Raw genomic sequence first — 21,443 nt, 5'->3', positions numbered from 1 at the left:
CTGCATCACACCAGGCATACCATGGTGGGGGGGTGGGGCGTTGATGAGGGTTGGGCTTTGGTCGCCACTCTGTCCTCTCCAGGTGTCTCTTATTGTCATCTAGGAGGTGGGTGGCAGCAAGGCTTGAAATGGTCATTCTGTGTTGCAGTCACCGTGGCAGCCCTGGGAGGGATTGGGCCTTTGCTCTTAAGAAGGGAGAGCTGAAGCACAAAACAATTTGGAGACTCTGAGCTAGCCCGTGGTTGGCTGGGACTTAACCTTCCATTTCCCCGGGGTCTTCACCCCACCCTGCATTCCCTGCTAGTGCATGGTAGAGGGGGGATGGGGAGGGGGCGGGGCATGGGTGTGTGGGAGAAGGACAGTGCCTCTGGGTTCCCATTCACGACCCTCCATATCCACCCCAGGGGGCCCGTGTGGGAAGATCTGGAATGTACTTCATGCAGCCTTAGTCTCTGGCATTGCGGGTTCATTTCTGGCCAGTCTGTTACTTGTCTGCACCCTGAGGTGCTGTGACAGCTTTGGGGAGAGGCTCTTGGCTCATGGGAGAGGAGCAGAGGGTGCTCTGTCTCAGACACAATGGGGAGAAGGCCAGTGGGCCCACACATGCCCGTCCACTAGTTGGAACTTTACTCCACACTCATTTAACTGACTTGCAACAGGCTCTGCTGTGGACGAGCTCCTCGGGTCTCACCTCTCAGTCGGTTCAAGGAGGCAGGTTTCTTGCTGACACTATTGGCAAGACGCATGATGACAAACACCCTCGGAATGAGAGGCCTTCTTAATCCAGTCCAAGCTCCTGCCAAGTTAGGAGCTGCCGAGTCAAGTTAGGGCCATTTTGGGTACTGATGCACAATCCCAGGGCAGAATGCTTGTCCTGGACACAGGTCACACTTGGTGACGTCCCACAGGCTTTGCTTGGGCTGCAGCTGGAGGAAAGCGGGAGCTGGGGGAGGGTGCCGGAGGGAGGTGCGGAATCCACGCCCCCTGAGGGTCCTCCCCTTGATACTGCCCGTCCCATCCAGCCCCACTTGACAGATGAGGGAATAAGACTCTGCTTGGTGCAGTGACTGGCCCCAGGCCACAGAGCTATTTAGGGGCAAAACCAAGTCCAAGGCTATCTACACTTTCTGATGAGCCGTGCTGCCTTGTAGTGAAGGTCAAAGCGGAGGGATGAAGGCCAGAGCGGAGCCTCAGAGCAGAGTTCCAACTGTCTTTCTTTGCCCAAACCCGGATCAAGCATTAATTAACATACTGATAATTTAAGGGTATAGGTCTAAAACACACCTCCCCTATGAAATGACCTTTGAAGTCAACTTCATCTCTACATAACAGAATATATTGGACACCCTCTCTGCCAGGAATCTTCGCCCTCTTTTTAATGAGGCGTGGTCTCTGGCGACCCAGAAGCTCTTTAAAGATACCAGCAGGGAGAGGCAGTGTTGACAGGAGCCCTGGCCCTGTGGTCAGCAGTTGCATTGTCAAATGCAGAGGGGCCCTTGGCTCAGGCTCGCCATCAGGAAGACTGAGGGAGTGGAGGAGGGAGGAGGGGAAAGAGGCAGGGAGAGAGGAAAAGGAAATGGGGTGACTGGCTGCCCGTAACTTCCAGGGGGCTCTTGTCCATGACAGGAGCCACTCTTGCCTCTCCGGGGGACCATCTGCTGCCCAGGAACATGTTGGGCTGGAGAGGAGGGACCTGCAGTGTCCTCCCCTTTCTTTCTGTTCTGCCCCTTTGAGGGGAAGTGAAGTGGAATAGAAAGGGCATTGGCCATGGGTCAAGGTCACTTAAGACTGAACTCCATCTGACCTTCCCCCCAGCTTTCTAGCTATGGGACTGTGCAGGTGGTTTCATCTCACTAACTCTCCATGTCCTCATCCATAAAATGTGGGACACAATACCCTGCTTTGGGGCGGGCTGATGGGTCAGTGGAATGTTGTCCATTGGGTTCGTAGTCCAGGTCTTGATGCAAGACTCTCACTCAGGAAGCACAAAGTCCCTCACTTCCCCTTGGAGCATTTACATGATTAAGGACTTGAGTTTTAGAGTCAAAAGGATTGGGAGGTGAGTCTCTGTGTCATCTACTAGTTGGACAACCTTGGGCAAATCATTGATCATTTCTGAGCTTGCTTTCAACTGTCTGTTTCCATTCCTTTATTTCCACATCTGGAAAATGGGGATATCAGCAATTCCACCTTCATACAGCTATTGTGAGGATTAAATGAGGTAATTCATCAGAAGGGCCTGGTGGACAGCAAGGGCTCCCCCCAGTTACCCATCAGTATTACTTATCAGGATTACTCGAGCCTACCGTCCCTCAGGGCTTCATTTCGTTCGCCCTCTCAGGAAATGGTAACAGGCAGAGCCCCTTCCTAATGTTTACACATTATGGATTGAGCTGGCTTTTCAGCATCATGCTTTACCCATAGTTCTGTTGACAGCCTGTTACTGTGTGCAGAGAGTTGTTGGAAGAGAGCCACTTAGATCAAAGCGATCTTGATAGCGGGCCTTTCAGAGTACTTGTTCTGCACTCATGGACAGCACTTTCTGGTACCTTGTCTGAATTTGGCACAAAGGAAGTGTGTGTGTGTGAGAGATTTGTTTTTGTCTTAAAGTCTGTGTATCAGTCATAAAAGGCTCAGGACACTTGAAAAGTATCAAGGTCATGACAGATTCCCAGCTGCGGGGGTCCAGAAGGATACTTCTCAGGTTGATCTTTGGCTGAGTCTTTGCTTTCTCGTCCTCTTTCTGTCTCTTTCTTCCTTCTTTTTCTTTTTTATGCCCTCTTTCCTTCTGTGTTCCCTTTCTTCCTTCCTTCACTCCTTCATTCATTTCTTCTTTCCTTCATTCTTATCTTCTTTCTTTAGTTTCTTAATTCTTCTTTCCCTCTCTTTGATCTCCTCTTTCTCCTCCTCTTCTTCCTTTCTAGGGGTTTGAATGATCTTCTCTTGTTGGCATTTAACACAGCCTCCTGAAAGGATTATGTGCAAAGTGAAGCAAAGTTCATTTAAAAAAAAATAATGTTTTTATTTTTGACTTTGAAATGAAAGATGTTCACTATAGACAATTTGCAAAATATAATAAATGAAAAGAAAAAATAGTCTCTGTTCCCTCAAATGGTCCTTGTTAGGATCTGGGAGAATTTATTCCTGGTTACTCGATAGTTTTACTCAGTGTCTCCTTCATGCAGGCCCGTCTAGAACCTGGGGATGGAACAGCAAATAAAACAAGGTCCCTGACCCATAGAACTTACATGTGAATGGAGGGAGGTCATCAACAAACGTCAAACAAATACAAAAGATAATTTGAGGTGGAGATAAATGTTGTAAAGGAAATGAAACAGGATGGCTTGAGAAGCCATGAGTTGGGGTAGAGGAAAGTCAGAAAATTAGAGGAGATGGCATTTGAGCTGGTGTCTAAATGACGCAGAAGGACCAGGCAGACACAGAGCAGGGGAAGAATGTTTTAGAGAGAATGCTAAGTACAGAGGCCCGGGTGGGGTCCTGCTGGGGTATGTGAGGAGCAGAAAGAAGAACAGTGTAGCCAGGCTTGTTGATTGAGAAAGAGCCTTGAATCTTATCACACGTGGCTGTGGAAAGCCTTTGGAGGGTTTGGGTTTGGGGAAGTGACCTGCATAGGTGTGCATCTTGAAAATACCTCCAGGTGGCTGTGTGAAGAGTGCGTTAGGGACACAAATGGGAGGAGGGAGAATGTATAGGAGGAGGTGGCCATAGTTCAGGGGAGAGACCATGCTAGCTTGGACAAGGGGACATAGTCTGTTTATTTGATTCTTTTTAAGTATCTGTGATCATAGTATCTATACTTTGTATTTGTGTTTCTATAGAGACCAGTAATTGAGTACTTTGGAGGTACTATGCATTGTGCTCAGTGCTTGATTTATATATACGTTATCTCATTCATTTCTCACACAAACCTATGAGCCAGGCATAGTAATCTCCATTTGCAGATGAAGACACTGAAACTCAGAGGTAGATAAAAAAGGAAAAAAAATCACCAGGAGTCCCTCCTCTTAAAACAGACCTTACTAGGAGACTGGGGAGAATTTCTTCCTGGTCCTTTATTCACAAACGCCCAGGTTTCTAACATATAGGTGGCAGACTCAGAATTCAAACCCAAGTCTGACTACTTCACAGCTTAACCATTACCATGTACCTTTAAAAGCCCTGCAGTAATATTAATGCTATTGTATAAGCATCTCCCTGTACACAGTAGCTCAGCGTGTAGATCAGTCTTCCATTGCCATGATAATGTTTGCCAAACAGTCACAAGTACTGAGTAGCAAACACAAATGAGAATTTATTGTGCACTCATCTGAAATTGCTATGGGCCGGTCAGGTGGCTGTGCTGATCTTGGCTGGACTCGCACATCTAGGGAGCAGGGTGATTTAGGCTGACCCAGACTGCCCTGCTCCACGTGTCCATCATCCCCCAGTGGGCTAGACCAGGCATGTTTACAGTGATGGCAGAAGTGCTAGAGAGAAGAAGAAAGAACCTGCAAAGCCTCTTTAGGCTCAGCCTCGGAACTGACACTCTGTCACATCTGCTACATTCTGCTGGCCAATGCAAGTCACAAGGCTGGCCCAGATTTGAGGGGTGGGGAAAGAGAGTGTCTGGAACTGCACAGTCGCATGGAATGGGACATGCGTAGAGGGAGGGATGGGAGCTTTGGCCTTTAGGACATAGCTGCCTTTGCAGAGAGCTTATTGGACAAGATAATGGTTCCTTGCCATCGGAATAGAGACCAGCTAATCAGCCTCAGAGTCCAGAAAACCCATATCCTTAGGATGTACTTGTGAGGTTTTTATTTAATCTCTGTCATATTGTGAGCACTCTTTGTTGACCCTGTAGTGTTACTGCAGTCCTCTAAGTTAATTGGTTCCCTGTACTGTAAAGGATTCTTAGAAGCAGGGGTGTTTTATAGCTCAGTAGGCTGTGAGCCCTGATGGTGGTTTTCTTCTGAAAGCAGTGGATGCAAACAGGGTAAAAGATGCTATTTCAAACCTAAACTATGATCATCTGGAGTCAAGGAGGTCATGACAAGCAGACCACAAACTGGTTCTGGGGAGGAGAGAAAGATCTGGGGCCGAACCTTGAATCACAAGGAATTTCACCTATCATTTCTCATAGAAAACCCTTTGGTCAAAACAAAATCACTTTCTCTTTCCTCAGCCTTCCTTTCTAGAGAATAATGTGCATCAGCTGGCTAACGCTTGTCAGTGACAAGCACTAGAACACAGTATCTGCCCTGACATTCCTGCTGCAACTCTGATGCTTTGTTTATTTAACTGCCTGAATGAGAAGCAGATCAGAAAGGTTGGAGGTGTTGCAATTAGCCTTGCGGATTAAGTAGGAAATACAACTATAATTTATTACTTTGATGCAGCCGTAAATTAAAGAAATAAACCATTGACTTGAGAAGGGATAGGGACACAGGACACAGATTGCTGCTGTCCCATTCATTGATGACTTCTGGCCCATCAGCTAATTGAACGTGAGATGCTAGAGTCTTGTTAAAGTATGTAAGAATAAGAAACATCCTGGCTTCAGTTATACTATTTGGGGGTTTAGTCATGCCTAAGCTGTGACAGAAGCAGAGGCCAACTTTGGGTTTGAAGGTGACTTCTAATCTCCTTCCAGATTTAAGCTTTTTGCTCCACCCTTTCCTCCAGAAATCCTCCTGGAAGTGACTTTCATCAAGACGCTTTCAGAAAGAAGGAAACAATGTTCCAGCAAACGGCAGAGTCTGTCTACATCATGGGGTTGATCTTGTTCACCCTGGACCTTTCAAAGAAAGCCTCAGAGAAATACCAAGCTCAGACTTAAGAAATACAGAAGAAAACCACATGATCATTTCAACAAATACTAAAAAGGCATTTGAGGAAACTTCATACATCATTTCTGATTGAAAAACAAAATGAAACTCTCAGTACAATAGGGCTGGTGGGGTTGGAACTGCCTTAGTTGGTCAAACCGAATCTACTAGGATTCTAGAACAAACTTTCATACTTAAGGGTTTGAAGCATTAAAAGCTTTTCTGTTAAAGTCTGGGACAAGCAGGGGTCTCTGGTCTCATCCTTTGTCCTCACTATCTTGCAGAGCCTTGCTAATGCAGTGAGATTTTCTTTTTTTTTCAAAGTAGAGGTTATAAACATTGAAAGGAAGTGACCATTCCTAGAGGCAGAAGATAAGATTATTTAGCTAGAAAACTCAGAGAAGAACTGTTAGAATTAATAAGGGAGTAAAGTAGCTGGATATAAACCCAGCATTTTAAAGCCAGCACCTTCCTATATGCCAGCAGTAACTAATTAGGAAATTTTCCCCAATAGGGGAAATTTACACTAGCAACAACGATTATAAAACATTTAAGGGGTAAACTTAGCAAAAGGTGTGAAAGGTTAAAATCAAGGAAACTATAAAACTTAACTGATAGATATAAGAAAAAGACCAAAAACTAAAAATGGAGAGTATACTATGGGCATACTCAATATCTTAAAGATATCAGTTGTCCCCAGGCTAACCTGTGGCTTTCATGCCATCTTCATTAAAAAATCCCAATAATAATTTTAAATATAACGACTTAAATATATTCTGAAATTCATCTAAAAGAGTATAAGAACGCTGAAGAAATTTTCCAAAAAGAACAAGAAGGGGGAAGAACTTGCCCCATCAAATATCAAGCCTTACTAATGCCATTCATTATATTAAGATATTTGGAAAACATTAAATAAAGCCTCTTGCTTATACTGTACATAAAACTAAATTCTAGGTGACTCAAAATTCTAAGAATGTAAGTCAACTATGGTTGTATTTGAGAAAAATATAGAGTAATATACATATATATGCACACATATGCGTGTATATAATTACATGTAATAAATCATTTTATGTAATGTAATTATATATTATAATTTTAATAGTATATATAAATTATATGCTATATAATTGTGAGGTAGAGAAAGTTGAAAAGTTAGAAGCCATAAGGAGATTTCAAGATATTATTACATTACAATGAAAGTCCCTCAATAATGAAAAACTCTATAGGCAAAGTTAGAAAACAAACTACAATCTGGGAGAAAATATTTGCTATAGATAAAACAGATGAAAGGATTATATCCATAGTCTATAAAGAGTTCTTACCAATGAATAAGCAACAAAATCCATTTAAAAAGGGGCAAAAGATATGAAGAAGTGGTACACAGGAGAAGAAAGAAATACCCAATAAATGTGAGATGTTCAGTCTCACTAGTTACGAGGGAAATGCAAATTAAAACAATAGTGATATTTGGGTATATCAGATTGGCAGCATTTTAAAAATTAATATTTGTGTGAAAATGCACTCTCATTTATGTTGGTGCAAGTGAAAATAAATACAACAATTTAGTAGTACATTTAGAAATATAAAATGTATATACCTTTTGCATGAGCAGTCCCACTTCTAGGAATCTCCTCTACAAAAATCCTCACATACCTAAAAATGCATTATTTGGGGAATGATTAGATAAATTGTTATCTATCCAAACTATGGAATACAACCACCCTTTAAAAAGAACGAAGTAGTTCTATTTGTACTAACATGGGAAATTGTATATGATATATTGGTATATTGAATTTAAGATATGTGGGTAGTATATTTTGCTTAAGTCATTTGTTTGTAAAAACCAAGCTTTGAGAGGTTCACACTGAGCAACTCAGGGTGGTCTCCTCTAGGAAGAGCAGAGGATGGATTAGGGGCAGGGCAGAGGGACTCTTCTTGACACATTTCTGCATTTGTTGAGATTTGCAATGATTCTCACTCTGGTAATTTAAAAACTTAATGTAATGTTTTACTCTTAAACTGAAAATTCTTATATTAAAATTTTGCAAATCCCCAAAAGTAGGACAAAATAACAAAGATCCTCCTCCCCATTACACAATGACACTGTTGACATTTAGGAACAAAGGGGAAAAAAATGAATCCAGCAGAGTTAATTCAGTAGAAAATATAGACAAACAAGATGGCGCAAGGGTGTCTTTGGAGAGAGAGGAGACCCAGCTTTGTTTCTCAGGTCCTTTGCCATTTGCTGTTTGACGCTGGGGAAGCCATTGACCTCGTCTGTGGTCCAGTTAGGTTTTCTCCATGCTGCAGGTAAGGCTGACCTACTTCCATTGGAAGAAAGAGCCAGAGAGAAAGAATGCCGAGAAAGGTTCTGCCTAAATGTGAAGTGTTATTGTTAGAATGTCCATGAATGAATGTCAGAGCCCAGAGTGTCAGAGGGCCACCATTAAATGAGGAATACTCTTTATAGAAGCTGAACTCTGAAGTAGGCACCACGGTGAGGAGTGGGGTGGGGATAAAATAGATAAAACATGAAAGACCATCATAAAGACCATCATGTCTGGTAGAGGACGGATGTGTGTGTGTGTATGTATGAAACTTAACATTTATAAAGCAATAAAGAATAACATTTTAAATATAGCATGATAAACCAAATACTGAAGTACTAAGGAGGAACTTGAATTAACTTGGAGCAATTAGATGTGGGAAATATTAATTAAGAGATGCTTCCAGAGGGTAGGAGAAGGGTGCATCTGACCATGTGTGTGTGTGCGCGTTGGGGGAGGTGGGGTGGAGTGGTGGTTGTGGTGATAGGGCATGGGTAGCTTTGTTAGGAAGTTCAAAGAGAGTTTCTAAAGGGAAAATAAAATCCCTGTTTGACTCAGACATGGTTCATTTTCTGAGGCAATGTCAAGAGGCACAAGATCAAATCTAGCTTGACACAATCCAATACAGAACTCAGCAGTCTCTAGAAGCTGGAGCTGAGCTGCAGCTTGGCTAATGAGAAATCTCGGTCCTCTGCCAATGCCTCAGGGCCCATCTCTTCCTCTTTGGCAAGCAGGATACAGAGAGCTCAAAGCAGAGTAGGGGCCCAAAAGGTCACCCAGAACATTCATTTTGCAAGCTCCCCACCAGGCCTTTCCAGAAAACAGATGAGCATGGTTTCACAGTTTGGCTAGAATGTGAGCCAATGGCTTCGTGCTTCAACCTGGGGTAGATTTTAATGAAACCTAAAGGATCCTTCACATGTTGTCCAACCATTGGCAGTGAGGAAGAGGAGGAGATGGGCCAAACCCAGCTGAGCTGTATCCTCTCATTTATTCTCTGGGTGTGAAAGGAATGACTGTAAAATTCAGATAAAACTAGAAGTTAAGGCTCAGAGCTCGCCACATGAACACTGTGGTCTGTTATTAAGTTCACTTTCACCAGTAAGACACATTCCAAAACGCAGTAAAGCTGTTGTTCTGTGGATGTTTGTGTGTTTCAGTGGTTTTGGCTGGTAGAACTCTCAAGTGGGAGTTAGATCGTCTCCATTATGCCCTTTCTAATTTGGTCAATATTTCTTGACCGTATCCCCTTCTCACTGTCCCCTTGCCAGTATCCATGGCCACATGGGTTATCACAACAGCCTAGTGGCTGACCTTCCCTCTCCAGTCTTGCCCCCTTCAGTCCATTCCTCACGCTGCCTGAGTCTTCTTTCCAATCCTCTGCTCCACTTGTCACTTGACTGCTCAGCATCCTTCAGTGACATTCAGGACCTTTTATAAGATCCTCACTGGCCACCTTCCTGACCACATCTCTTGCATGTACACTCCCACCCACCACCATCCTGTGCTCTGATTCAGTGCTTCAGCTGCCCAAGACAGCTTGCAGTTCCTCAAAAAGGTAACCCTCTGTCTTGTCTTTGTGCCCGGATTACCCTTTTTTATAATTACTGTTTGTCTTAAGATGCAGCTACACCAAGTGTCATCTCTAGGAAGTGTCCCCTAACCTCTTTTGTGTTATGCACTGTTGCCCCACACTCTGGAAGCATGTGCAGTTTACTTCTCTCCCAGCACCTTCACTATATCCCAACTGGCTAGTTATTGTTCTGATTCTCTGACTTGCATGGAAAACACTTTTAAGGTAGAAATCATGTATTTCTATCCATTATACCTTGCAGGGTGCCTGGCACATAGTTGTTTCTCCATGAATGTGTTATAGTTAAGAATCAATGCATGTATTTTTTAATTTAGTTTGTGAAAATGTGTATGTGGGTCTCTGTTTTACCTGATCTGACATAAGTAGGTTTACCTGCTTGTGTTCTCAGGAGCATGATGAGGATGAATAAGATAAACAATGTCAGGATCATATATAAGTAAGCTGATGACTCTTGCCCCTCATCCTGGAGCATCATCAAGTAGCTGTCTCCTGGGTCTGCCAAGAGTGTTCATGAATTAAAGCTCCTGTGTTGTTCCAGGTCAACTGTTGCCAGCAAACCGCAATACACCGAGTCCCATTGATCCTGATACCATCCAGGTCCCGGTGGGTTATGAGCCGGACCCGGCAGATCTTGCCCTCTCCAGCATCCCTGGCCAGGAAATGTTTGACCCTCGTAAACGCAAGTTCTCTGAGGAAGAACTGAAGCCGCAGCCCATGATTAAGAAAGCACGCAAAGTCTTCATCCCTGATGATCTGAAGGTAAATTGGAACTGGTAATCAGGCTTTGGGCAAATGGAGAGTGGGATCAAGAGGCAAATTAAAAGGGCGACCCCAGGAAGATCACATAAGCTAGTGAACAGAGGACTCGTGAGTTTTGATCCGGTTTCATGGCACATGACTCTAGGCAAGTTGCTTCCTTTCTGAGTGTCTTATGAAATATGCCTTTCGTGTCTTGATGAGGCACAGAAAAAAGGAGAAGCAATAAAATATTGGAGTGATTTACAGCTCATGAAGGAAGCGAACCCAGTACTATCTGCAGTGAAACCCATGAAAGCCCAATAAAATGTAACCCAAATATTTCAAGGTTGGAAAGAGAAAGAAAATTATTTGGGAAGGACACTTGGACCCCAAAAGCCTCCAAGGGCTACCTTCCCTTTCAGAATTTATTGATAATTAATTGCTGCCATTTCCATGTAGGCCTCAGGAAATAACAGGCGGAGACAGGACCTCTGTCCACATTGCCAACCTTGGGTGGCCAGGGTGGAATTTGGTTAAGGAAGCTGGCGGGTTCCCTGACACTATTTATATGTAATGTTCGCTCTGTTTCTCAAGTAATGATCACTTGAGTATCTCAGCAAAAGGTTAATTCTCGGTTTGTTTTTCTCTGCTATATTGAAGGGATGCATTATTTATAAAGGAAAATAGATTTACTTTAGGAAGTCAGATACAATTTAAAACAAAATTAATCTGACACATTTAATGATACCTTAGGAAGAGTACTCTTTCCAAAATTATGCCATTTCCACTGATCCCAAAATAGAACCATTTTTGATTAGCCATTGCTTAGAAGGTTTTGTGTTTATGCCTTTTTCCAATCTTATGGACAACAGAGATATGGTCGTATACATTCAAGGCATCGGAACCAGGCATAATTAGCCCTTTTCTAACTTCTGGTCCCCATTTCTCAAACCCAAATGTGGTTCACATGGAGAGACACTGCTAGGTTGGAAAAATGGGAGTTTGGGACATTGTCCTGGACCTGATTTAGACCAGTTACTTCTGCTTTTCATATCTATAAAGAGTGTTGAAGGAAAAAGCACCCACGGATTTAACTCTCTGTTGTCATGCACGTACCTGAGATTACCTTGAGTGATGAATCGGCAAATATCAGGGCTGACAGGGACTGCAGACAGTCGTTAGACCAAAGTTATCATTTTGCAGTTGAGGAAATGGAGAAGCAGAAAGGTGAAGTAAGGTGAACACTGCTGGTGAGAGTAAGGCCTGCGTGGTCCCCAAGTCTTCTAGCTTCCAGAAAGGTCACTGCAGCATGTTGGCCCTGACAAGGCTACAACAGGGGCCCAGGGGTGACAGAACAATAGCTGTCACCCTGAGAATCTAAAGAGGAAAGAGCATAGTAAAGAGACCAGAAAATCTAAATTGGTTAAGGAATTGATAGACTCAGATGGAGTAAGAAAGGGGCGCCATAAGATTAGGTCCTGGGCAATTAGGTATCTTCTTTCAACTGATGCTTTTCCTCATTGTGTGTTCTTAGCCATCCAGGTCTGTGTGTATTTTAGTTTGTCTCTTAAGCCAAACCAGGGAGCCCATTCAGCATGGATTTCCTTTTGAACAGAGGGTGTGGCTGAGTAGTAGATGGCACTTCCAGCCAGACCTTCACAGGGTCTCCAAGTTTACAAGTTCAAAGCAAAGAGCAAGCTTACTTAATAACCCAGGTAACCTTGGCAACAGAGAGGCCATGTGAAGCCTGTCTGTGCTGGAATTATGCATATACTGCTGTCAAGGCCGGGCCTGACCTTTTCATGTAGCAGGTGGGGAGCAGGCAGAAACATTCTTCTGCCATGTGTCCTTAGATTTCTTCAGTTGTGACTGAAGCCTCAGGTCACACACCATGAACTTGTGCAAAGCAAGAAGCAGAGCGGTTACATATTGCTCCTTCTGGCAGAGAGGACTGAGATAGGGGTGGGTGGGAGAGGTGTTTGAGGCCCCCAGCATTGGATGAGCAAACCAACTGAGTGAAATGGCCCTTGCCAATGGACTGGCTTCCCCACCGCTGCCTGAACTTCCTGTCCCTTGAGCCATTCATTTGGGTTAGCATGCATGCCCTGGGAGAATTAAGGGGTGGCATACTGGGATTCCTAGCTGAGAATCAGTTTAATCACATTGATGATCCATTCATTCACTGCTGTGTGTGCCAAGGCCTGTATCAGGGGCTGAGAATTCCAAGGTGAGCCAGTACTGACGTTGTTCCTACCCTCAAAGAATTTCTAGTCTGGTGAGAAAAAGGGATGTTGACCCATCAGGAGGGGGCTGGAAAGGGTGAAGCGGCATCACCCATGAGACCCTGGACTGAGGGTGTCCTTGCTGGGTGGGGGTAACTGGGCAGCCAGATGTCATTCCCACCTGGGAGATAAAGAAGGGGACAGGAGATGTAGTGCCAAATTTATCAGCCCCAACAATATCCTGCCTCCCCCCTCCCCAACCATTCTGTGATAACAAAGGGAGGCAAGCTGGTTTTCCTAGTCCAGGACAGTCCTCCTTCCATCATTCCTGCCTTCTGCATCCTCTGCTTCATTCCTATTCTTAGCTCCCCTCCACCTGAGATGGTCTCGATTCCACGCCTTTCCTAGCTCATCTACAAGTGGGACAGGCAAGGCTGGGAAATGGAAGCACCTTAGAAGAGAAAAGAGCTCTAAGACACAGAGAAGTTTGTTGTTACCCTGAGGTCAGCTAGTGACTCCCTGGTCCTTAAGACCTGGTCACAAACCACCCAGTCCATGGCCCATGGTGGTACCACCCCATCCTCCCCCCACCACACACACAGCTTCTACAATCTCCCAGGGGCTTGTTCTCATGTACTCCTTCCCCTCCTGGCCTCCGGTTCCCCTCTGTGGAGGTTCTGACACACCTAAGTGAGCCCCTCTGTCAAGTGATCTTGGAAACCACACTCCTGGAAATGCTGATGAGTGTGGTAGATTTACTGACACTACCAGGGGGGTGGAACTGGGGCTGACAAAATAACACAGACAGCTTCCTTGAGAACTGGAGGCTTCCCTCTTGTTAATATGCCTTTAGGCCCGCTCAATCCTGTGAAGACTCCCATCTCGGAGCTCCTCCCAGCTTGTCTCCATCAAGCTGGCCTGGCCTCTCTGAGACCCCTTCTTCCAGCTCCCCTCCTCCCTTTCAGAAGCGCAAACAACAAATCTCAGCAGCAGCCTTTGCACACCTGCCCCTAGCTTACTTATCCAGGTATTCTTCAAAGGACAGCCTCTTCGCTAAGAATTCTGGTACCAGCTATTATGAAGATCATTTGTTTAACTTTGTTACATTTTATTATGAAGCGTGTAAAAAGCTGGGAGTGCTTTATAAATAAGATAACAGTACCAGCTTGTGAAGGGCAGAACAGAAGGCGCCTGCACACTTTTTGTGTCTCACACTTTCTTTGTTCAGGACAGATGTCTGCTGAGGATACTGGGCAGGTATGGGGTGGACCACTGACCTTGGACCTTGCTTGCAGCCTTGGCCCCAACCCATGTGACCTCTTCCAATGCCAACTGCCCCTTGGAATCCTGGGGGAGGGTAAAAACTGGCCTCACGCACTTCTGGGTGGCATGTAACTGCAGGTGTTAGCCTTGCTAGGATGGAGGGACTTGCTGTTGCAAGTTCTTGAAAAAAGGGGGTGCAAAATTAGCCAGGTGGCACCATGAATGAATTGGGAAGGTCTGAAGGAAGATTTGCATTTCTTAGACTTCTTAGGAAGGTTTTCTTTTGTTTTGGCAGGGGGAGCAGCAATGGGGGGAAGGATCGATTGCTTTCACAGCAAGCACAATTAAACATTCCTCAGGCTGAGTCAGGCCTAGGGAACAGTTAGGGAGGAAATGAGCGTAAATTATTTAAGTGCGAACCACCAACGTGAATACATGGATTAGTGGCAGGTTGAAGTTTGGTGTTTTTCATTTTTGTTTTTGATTACCAAAACATGTACATGCCCATTATAGAATATTCTAATAGGCTATAAAATAAAAAGTAAAAGATCCTACCTCTCTCCTCCCTCCTTCAATCCCCGTTCTCAAGGCACCACTTTTTATAGCTTGGTATAGATCCTTCTGGACCTCTTTCTATGAATAGATAATATTATTAGTATTTTTTTTAACCAAAGTGGGATGAGGCCGTACATATTTATCTGCAAATTGCCATTGTTTCCACCCACTAGTGGTGTATCATGCACATCTTTTTGGTTCAGCTGGATCATTATTTTTAACAGCTACAGAGTATCCTTTTGCATAACTCTATCATAATGTAGTTATTAAATCTCCTACTGGTAATTAGTTTTTTTCTTCATTTTTCTATTACAAACAATACTGCAATAAAAATGTTGTGCCCATGTCTATGTGCACACACATGAAGATTGCTATAGGATGAAATCCTAGAAGTGGAGTTGCTAAGTTGATGGTATGTGCATTTAAATAGCTGAGAGATATTGCCAAGTTGCCTTCCAACAATATTGTATCAGTTTATACCAAAAAGCGTCTGAGTGCCCATGGAAGAAAAAGGTTTGTAAAATAAATTTTCAGCAAAGAGAGTAAAGAAATTTGGAATGTAATTTAGGGTGTGAGATACCCCACTTGCTTTCATTCCTCTGATCTCTCCTCCTTGGGCACTACTCTGCTGGGCAAAGAGAGTAGGAGCATATTGTGACATGTTGGTCCTTGCTCAGGAAGGAAGCCACGGCCCAGGGACCACTCTCTCAGACAAGCAGAAACTAAAGGAAGGAGACACAAGTTAAGACGCCTGGGCTGGTGCCTCAGCACAGCCCTGAGGCCTGCCAGCACTGTGGCTGACACAGCTCTGCTGAAATCTAATATCTTGTTTCTTTTTCCTTCTGTAACTAATGAGCAGGATGACAAATACTGGGCAAGGCGCAGAAAGAACAACATGGCGGCCAAGCGCTCCCGTGATGCCCGGCGGCTGAAGGAGAATCAGATTGCCATCCGGGCGTCGTTCCTTGAGAAGGAAAACTCGGCCCTCCGCCAGGAGGTGGCTGACTTGCGAAAGGAGCTGGGCAAATGCAAGAACATACTTGCCAAGTACGAGGCCAGGCACGGGCCCCTGTAGGATGGCATTTTTGTGGGCTGGCTTTTGAATAGATGGACCGTTTGTTTCCTGTCTGATAGCACCACACCCGAAGCAACCTTTCTGACATCAGCACTTTGCCAGAGGCATAAACACAACTGACTCACATTTTGGTGTGTATGTGTGTGCATAGATGTGCTTGTGCTCATGTGTGTGGTCAGCGGTGTGTGTGCGTGCGCGCGCGCGCGTGCGTTCCTTTGCACTTGCCATTTTAAGATAGCCCTCTCATCATCTTTTAGTTCCAAAAAAGAAAGGTGCCATGTTTTTACTGGACTACGGAGACCTCTCGTGGGTTTCCCTGCCCCTCTCTTCTCCACTCCTGCCCTCTCCTCGTTGCTTCATGTTCGCTCTGACGTCCTCTTCCAGGACCCTCTGCTTGGATTCGCTAAGAAGGGCCCTGGTAAAATAGTAGATCTCAGTTTTCAAGACTACGAGCTCTTGTTTCTGTTTAATCTGTAAGTTACCGTGCTAATAAGGTGCACAAAATTACTTAGCACTACACTGCAGTTCTCTTCGATTATAGGTTGCTTCCCTCATATTTTTGGTTTTGGTGATAATTGTCTTCAAATTTAAAGTGCTGTTTAGATTTATTAGATCCCATATTTACTTGCTATCTACTAAGTTTCCTTTTAATTCTACCGACCCCAGGTAAGTAAGAGTACTATTATAGAACACAGAGTGTGTTTTTGCACTGTCTGTACCTAAAGCAATAATCCTATTGTACGCTAGAGCATGCTGCCTGAGTATTACTAGTGGACGTAGGATATTTTCCCTACCTAAGAATTTCACTGTCTTTTAAAAAACAAAAATTACGGTAATGCATTTGAGCATGCCCAGAACATCCCCAGGACAGGGAAGCAGAGGGAAATGCCGGGTCTAAGAACGAGGGGTTAATTTATCAGTAGATGAGCCAAAAACAATGCATCTTGGAACCGCTTTTGACATTGGTATGTTTGGTTTTGTTCTCTCCCCCCTCCCGTACCCCCAGCCCCTACTTTTCTAGTTAACTTTTTCCATATCCCTCTTGATATTCAAAACAATTCAATTACTTAAGATTCAGTTTTCCCCATTTTTTGTAATATATATATTTTTGTGAATTATACCTTGCTGTTTTTAAAAATCAGTTAATTAAGTTAAGAAGCTGATGTTTTGTAAGACCCTTTTTCCTAGTGGTGTCATTTTGAATGCTTCATAAATTAATGATCCTAGAGCTTACGTTTCTTATTCTCTGTTTGCTTTTGAACGTATGTGCTCTTATAAAGTGGACTTCTGAAAAATGAATGTAAAAGACACTGGTGTATCTTGGAAGGGGATGGTGTTGTCACAAACTGTGGTTAATCCAATCAATTTAAATGTTTACTATAGACCAAAAGGAGAGATTATGAAATTGTTTAATGTTTATACAGAGTAATTATAGGAAGTTCTTTTTTTTGTACAGTATTTTTCAGATATAAATACTGACAATGTATTTTGGAAGACATATATTATATATAGCAAAGAGACAAGGAAAACTATTCCATGTTTTAAAATTATATAGCAAAGATATATATTCATCAATGTTGTACAGAGAAGAAGCGCTTGGGGGTTTTTGAAATCTTTAATCTTTTACGCCTATCACTGACACATCAGCATGTTTTCTGCTTTAAATTAAAATTTTATGGTGATATCAAGGCTTGCTGTGATGAGTCCTGCTCTCAAATATATAAAAGGAGCTTTCTTGTTTCCTATTAGGTCTCAGAAAGAAGTCAGTTAATGTCACCCAAAAGCACAAAATGGATGTTAGTCAAATATTTATTGGATGATACTGTGTTTTTTAGGAAAAGCATCTGCCACAAAAATGTTCAGTTCACAATTATGAGTTCCTGGAATGGAATATCAGCAAAAGCACCCCAAACCATTCTGTTCTCCCCCATGGGCACGTGCGTCTTATGCAGTGTAAGATTGATGTCGGTGCTATGTGTATGGTTTATAATTTGATAGATGTTTTGACTTTAAAGATGATTGTTGATTTGTTTCACTAAGTTGTATAATGTCAAGAGATTCTGCTGTTATTGCAAAGAAACATTTTGTGTTAGATTAAAACACCCTTTCCTTGATGGGATTTTCTAGTTTCCTGCCTCCAGAGTACCTAATTCTTTAACGACCTTGGGGTCTCCTTGTCAGTCCATCACAATGCTTCTCTCATAGCATCATAGTCTTGGAAAACCTGACGAGTGGGATATTCCTACTAGGTATCCATTTGTCCTAAGCTGTAGATTGCGGTGGGAGATGGGAGAGTATTGGAATGAAATACATTGTGTAGGGAAATAAGTAATAAAACAAACAAAACTGTTTGCGATGTTAAGCAGAACTGAATAAGTGATATTCAGAAAGGAACACAAGTGGACACAGAGTTGATTTTTTTATAGATAAAGAGGCTAATTGCAGCAGAATTATTAAAGGGCATTAGTGACTAAAACAGAGACAAATGATACTTTTGAGTGGAGAAGTGTTGAAGGATTGCGAAGGATTGCATCCAAGATCATTTAAGTATAAAATGGTAGCTGACGAAACTGTATTTGAGCACTGGTCTTTCTTTGAATTAGGTTGTTTGTATCCAATGAGCATCACGAATGTTTTCCGCAGAAGAAATAAAAAGATCATAATAAAACTTATTCTTTTGCATACCAGGGGAGGTCTCAGAAACCTACCTTGTCTTAAAAATTTGAAAACTTTGGAGTCTGTATAGGTAGGTGCCTTATATGTAGGCCATTGTGGCCACACACACGTGAGCGTGCACTCCTGCACTCTCCGCTTTCTATCCAGGGCAGTGAAATGGTAAATAAGGCAGTTCTGCTAAATGGCACGGGAAGCCGTGGCCCAATTTGGAATGACTTGGATCTACCAGGGTCAAATGAGATCTGCAGACTGCAGCTACTGTAAGAGTCCTGTTGTCATTTTTCTCCTTTTCATCATAAGCATCTTTCAGAGATTAATTACTTGGCCATTAAAAATGAATCCAAATCATACGTGCCAACATCATTTTGACACAATTTGGAGTGAGCTGCCTAGGACTTCCTGACAAGGTCGCATCATCATTTCTTTGAACTAGATTTGCAAAGAAAGGCAAAAATTTATCAGCCTCTTCTGCCCCTGCTACCTTCAGGAGGTAGGCGGGGAACAGGAGGGCTGCAAGTGATCACTTCCTCCTCTTAAGAAAGTGACCACCTTTTGACCATTCAGATCCCACACCGGGCAAGACTGGGATAGGCCTTTCATCTGCACATATGACAGGCCTCCACGAAACCATCCCTTGAAGCAGAAGGACCATTTGTTCAAGGAGAGTGCAGTTGGGATTCTGGCATTGGGTGGCATGCCAGAATACCCAGATAACCCACAGTTTTCTTCTAACTCGCCGGTTTTGTGAGGGAACTCAAAATAATTCTAAATGTACGTTTAAAAGGCCTTGGGTCTGTTTTCTGAAGAGTCAAGAAGGATTTTGTGGGCCCCCACCCATAACCCAGGGTAAAACAACATCCCTTCTGTAAAATGCAAAATTATACTTTGCTTTTTCCAGTAATTTATCTCATTTTCTCCTGATGTTCCTTTTAGGAAATCTCAAACTTTATCAGTCAGAGTGGTCCCAAAGCAGGCTGGGTTGGCTTGCTTGCCTGTATGGGGGTGTAGAGGCCTGGATCTAACCCGAGGTCAGCAAGCTGCAGGTGAGTGGAGACTGGGTGTTCTGCCCTCCATGTGGTAGAGCCCTTCTGCTCCCAGTCTGCCAGCTTCCTGCTGAGGGCTCCCAGGCCCTGCTGGGGAGGCCAAGGTCTCCTCCAGGATTTCTCTACAATCAGTAATATAATTTTAAAAATGAGCAAAGCCTTCTCCCAGATCTTGATATATTGCATTTGGCAACTGAAGTCAGTGCATTTTAGAGAGGGCCAGGGGTATGTAGGGGAGTGTATGTGTGAGAATATTTAAGGCAAGACGTACAATCTTTAATTTGGGAGCGCCTTACCAAACATAATAATCTACCATTATCCTTTTGGCAACACCACAAAGATTGCATCTGTTAAACAGGTACAAGTTCACATGAGGTCAGTTTAATTGTACACGTGGTATCGGTGGTGTTTATGCTGTTAAGTCCAAACCTTTGTCTGTTATTCTTAATGTTTAATAAACTTTGATTTTTTTTCTTTCTCTCATGTATTGTTGTTGACAGTCTACTAGAAATTAGATTCGATTCCCACTTTTATCACAAAAAGACCATTTACAGAGGTTAATTACATAGATAATAGCATGATAGCACTATAGAATTCATAATAAATTAACACTTATTGAGTGCTTATATGCCAGATACTGTGCTAAACACTTACATGGACTGTTTAATCCATGTCAACCCTATGAGGTAGGGACAATTGTTATCCCCATTTTACAGAAGAGAAAATAGAAGGTTTGGGAGGTTAAGTAGCTTACCTAACATTACCTAGAAGTGACAGAGATGAATTCTGATCCATTGAATGGGCATCATTTAGAGGGCGGTTCCCAAAAACCAGTCCAAAGACTGTTTTCTAGGTGGAAGTCTAAGAATTGTCTGGGAGCATATTACAGGACTACAGACCTAGCAATTCTGAGTTAGCAGATCTGGAGTGGGGCCCAGAAATCGAAATTTTTTGAAGACTCCCTGCTAACTCCCATGGGTGGCCAAGTAATTGGAGCCAAGGATTTATAGACTTGGCCTTACTTTGAGTTCCTGAGCTTTGGAGCATCTGCATAGAAGCTTCAAAACTTTCATAATTACCTGAAATTGTATGCAACTTTTTGTGTATAAACACATATATTCATTTTTCTGTAGAGGAGATCTATGGCTCTTTTTCTTCCCCCTAAAAGAATCTGTGATGTAAGATAGAATAAAGACCCCTGATTTATAAGAAGGCTGATGGAGTGTGGTGGTTCCCAGCCCAGGCTGCCATTAGAGTCACCTGAGGAGCTCAAAACATTGGCACTGTGTGGGCCACAGCCCAGGCCAAGGAATTCAGCATCTCTGGCATGTGAGAAGGGGGTTCTGTGGTGAGGAGCTTGATGAAACTGGATTCAGAGCTGTCACTTAGCAGGTGTGTGACCTTGAGCAATCACTAAGCAATTTTGAACCTAAATCTCTTCATCTGTGAAATGAAGGTGTAATCTCCACCTCTGAGGGTTGTGGAGAGAACTAATGACATAACAAATGTCTAGTCTCTGGCACACGATACATCCTCAATAAATAACTGCCGTGAGGGCCCGGGGAGTAGAATGTGTGCCTGGAGCACTTTTCCCAGTTCAATATTTCAGACCGTTTTTTCCTTCAAAGAGGACAGAAAACAGTTCTGCTCAGAAGACAGAGCAGGGAGTAATGGTGTGGGAATGGGTGATGCCCTCACATAGATAATGTTTACATACTCTGACATCCGTAATAGATCATAGCTTTGTACACAGGTCAGTGGGCATCCATCCTCTTGGTGGCACCACCCAGTTTAGATTGAGCAGTTATAAGTTAGGGTTCAGCTCTACTTTCATCATCAAACACCTTTCTCCTCTCTTGGAAGAATAGGTACAATGGCCTTAACTTAAGATTCTCTTTGGGCAACTCATTTTATATTTGGTGTCTTCAAATCTCTTAGAAGAAATGACTGCTTCTCCATGCCTGAGGGACGTTGGACTCTAATATGGCAGGAACCAATATGAAGCCAAGCTGTGCAGACGCCCAGTCACTCACAAGCCCTCAGTCCACAGACCCATCACACGCTGCCCATGTGGGACAACTCTCCCATTTCACATTTAAGACATAACAAACCACCCAAC

The 21,443-nt window shown here is 43.3% G+C and overlaps 1 protein-coding gene across 2 annotated transcripts in view; it reads left to right on the top strand.

The window, feature by feature from the left end:
• HLF (HLF transcription factor, PAR bZIP family member) overlaps window positions 1-19,802 on the top strand; it is a 52,619-nt gene extending 32,817 nt beyond the window's left edge. Inside the window, exons 3-4 of one of the 2 annotated variants that reach the window (XM_046675689.1) lie at window positions 10,291-10,511; window positions 15,390-19,802. In XM_046675689.1, the coding sequence (XP_046531645.1) occupies window positions 10,291-10,511; window positions 15,390-15,605 (437 nt within the window). In that variant the 3' untranslated portion in view covers window positions 15,606-19,802. Of the gene's footprint in view, window positions 1-10,290; window positions 10,512-15,386 lie in introns of both variants that reach the window. The other variant, XM_046675688.1, reaches the window with a different exon arrangement.
• Window positions 19,803-21,443: the final 1,641 nt, after the last annotated feature.

This window comes from Equus quagga, chromosome 11 (assembly GCF_021613505.1).
Source record: "Equus quagga isolate Etosha38 chromosome 11, UCLA_HA_Equagga_1.0, whole genome shotgun sequence".
Classification (NCBI taxonomy): domain Eukaryota; kingdom Metazoa; phylum Chordata; class Mammalia; order Perissodactyla; family Equidae; genus Equus; species Equus quagga.
The sequence above is the reverse complement of the archived record's forward strand: the minus strand, read 5'-3'. Positions and strand labels throughout refer to the sequence as shown.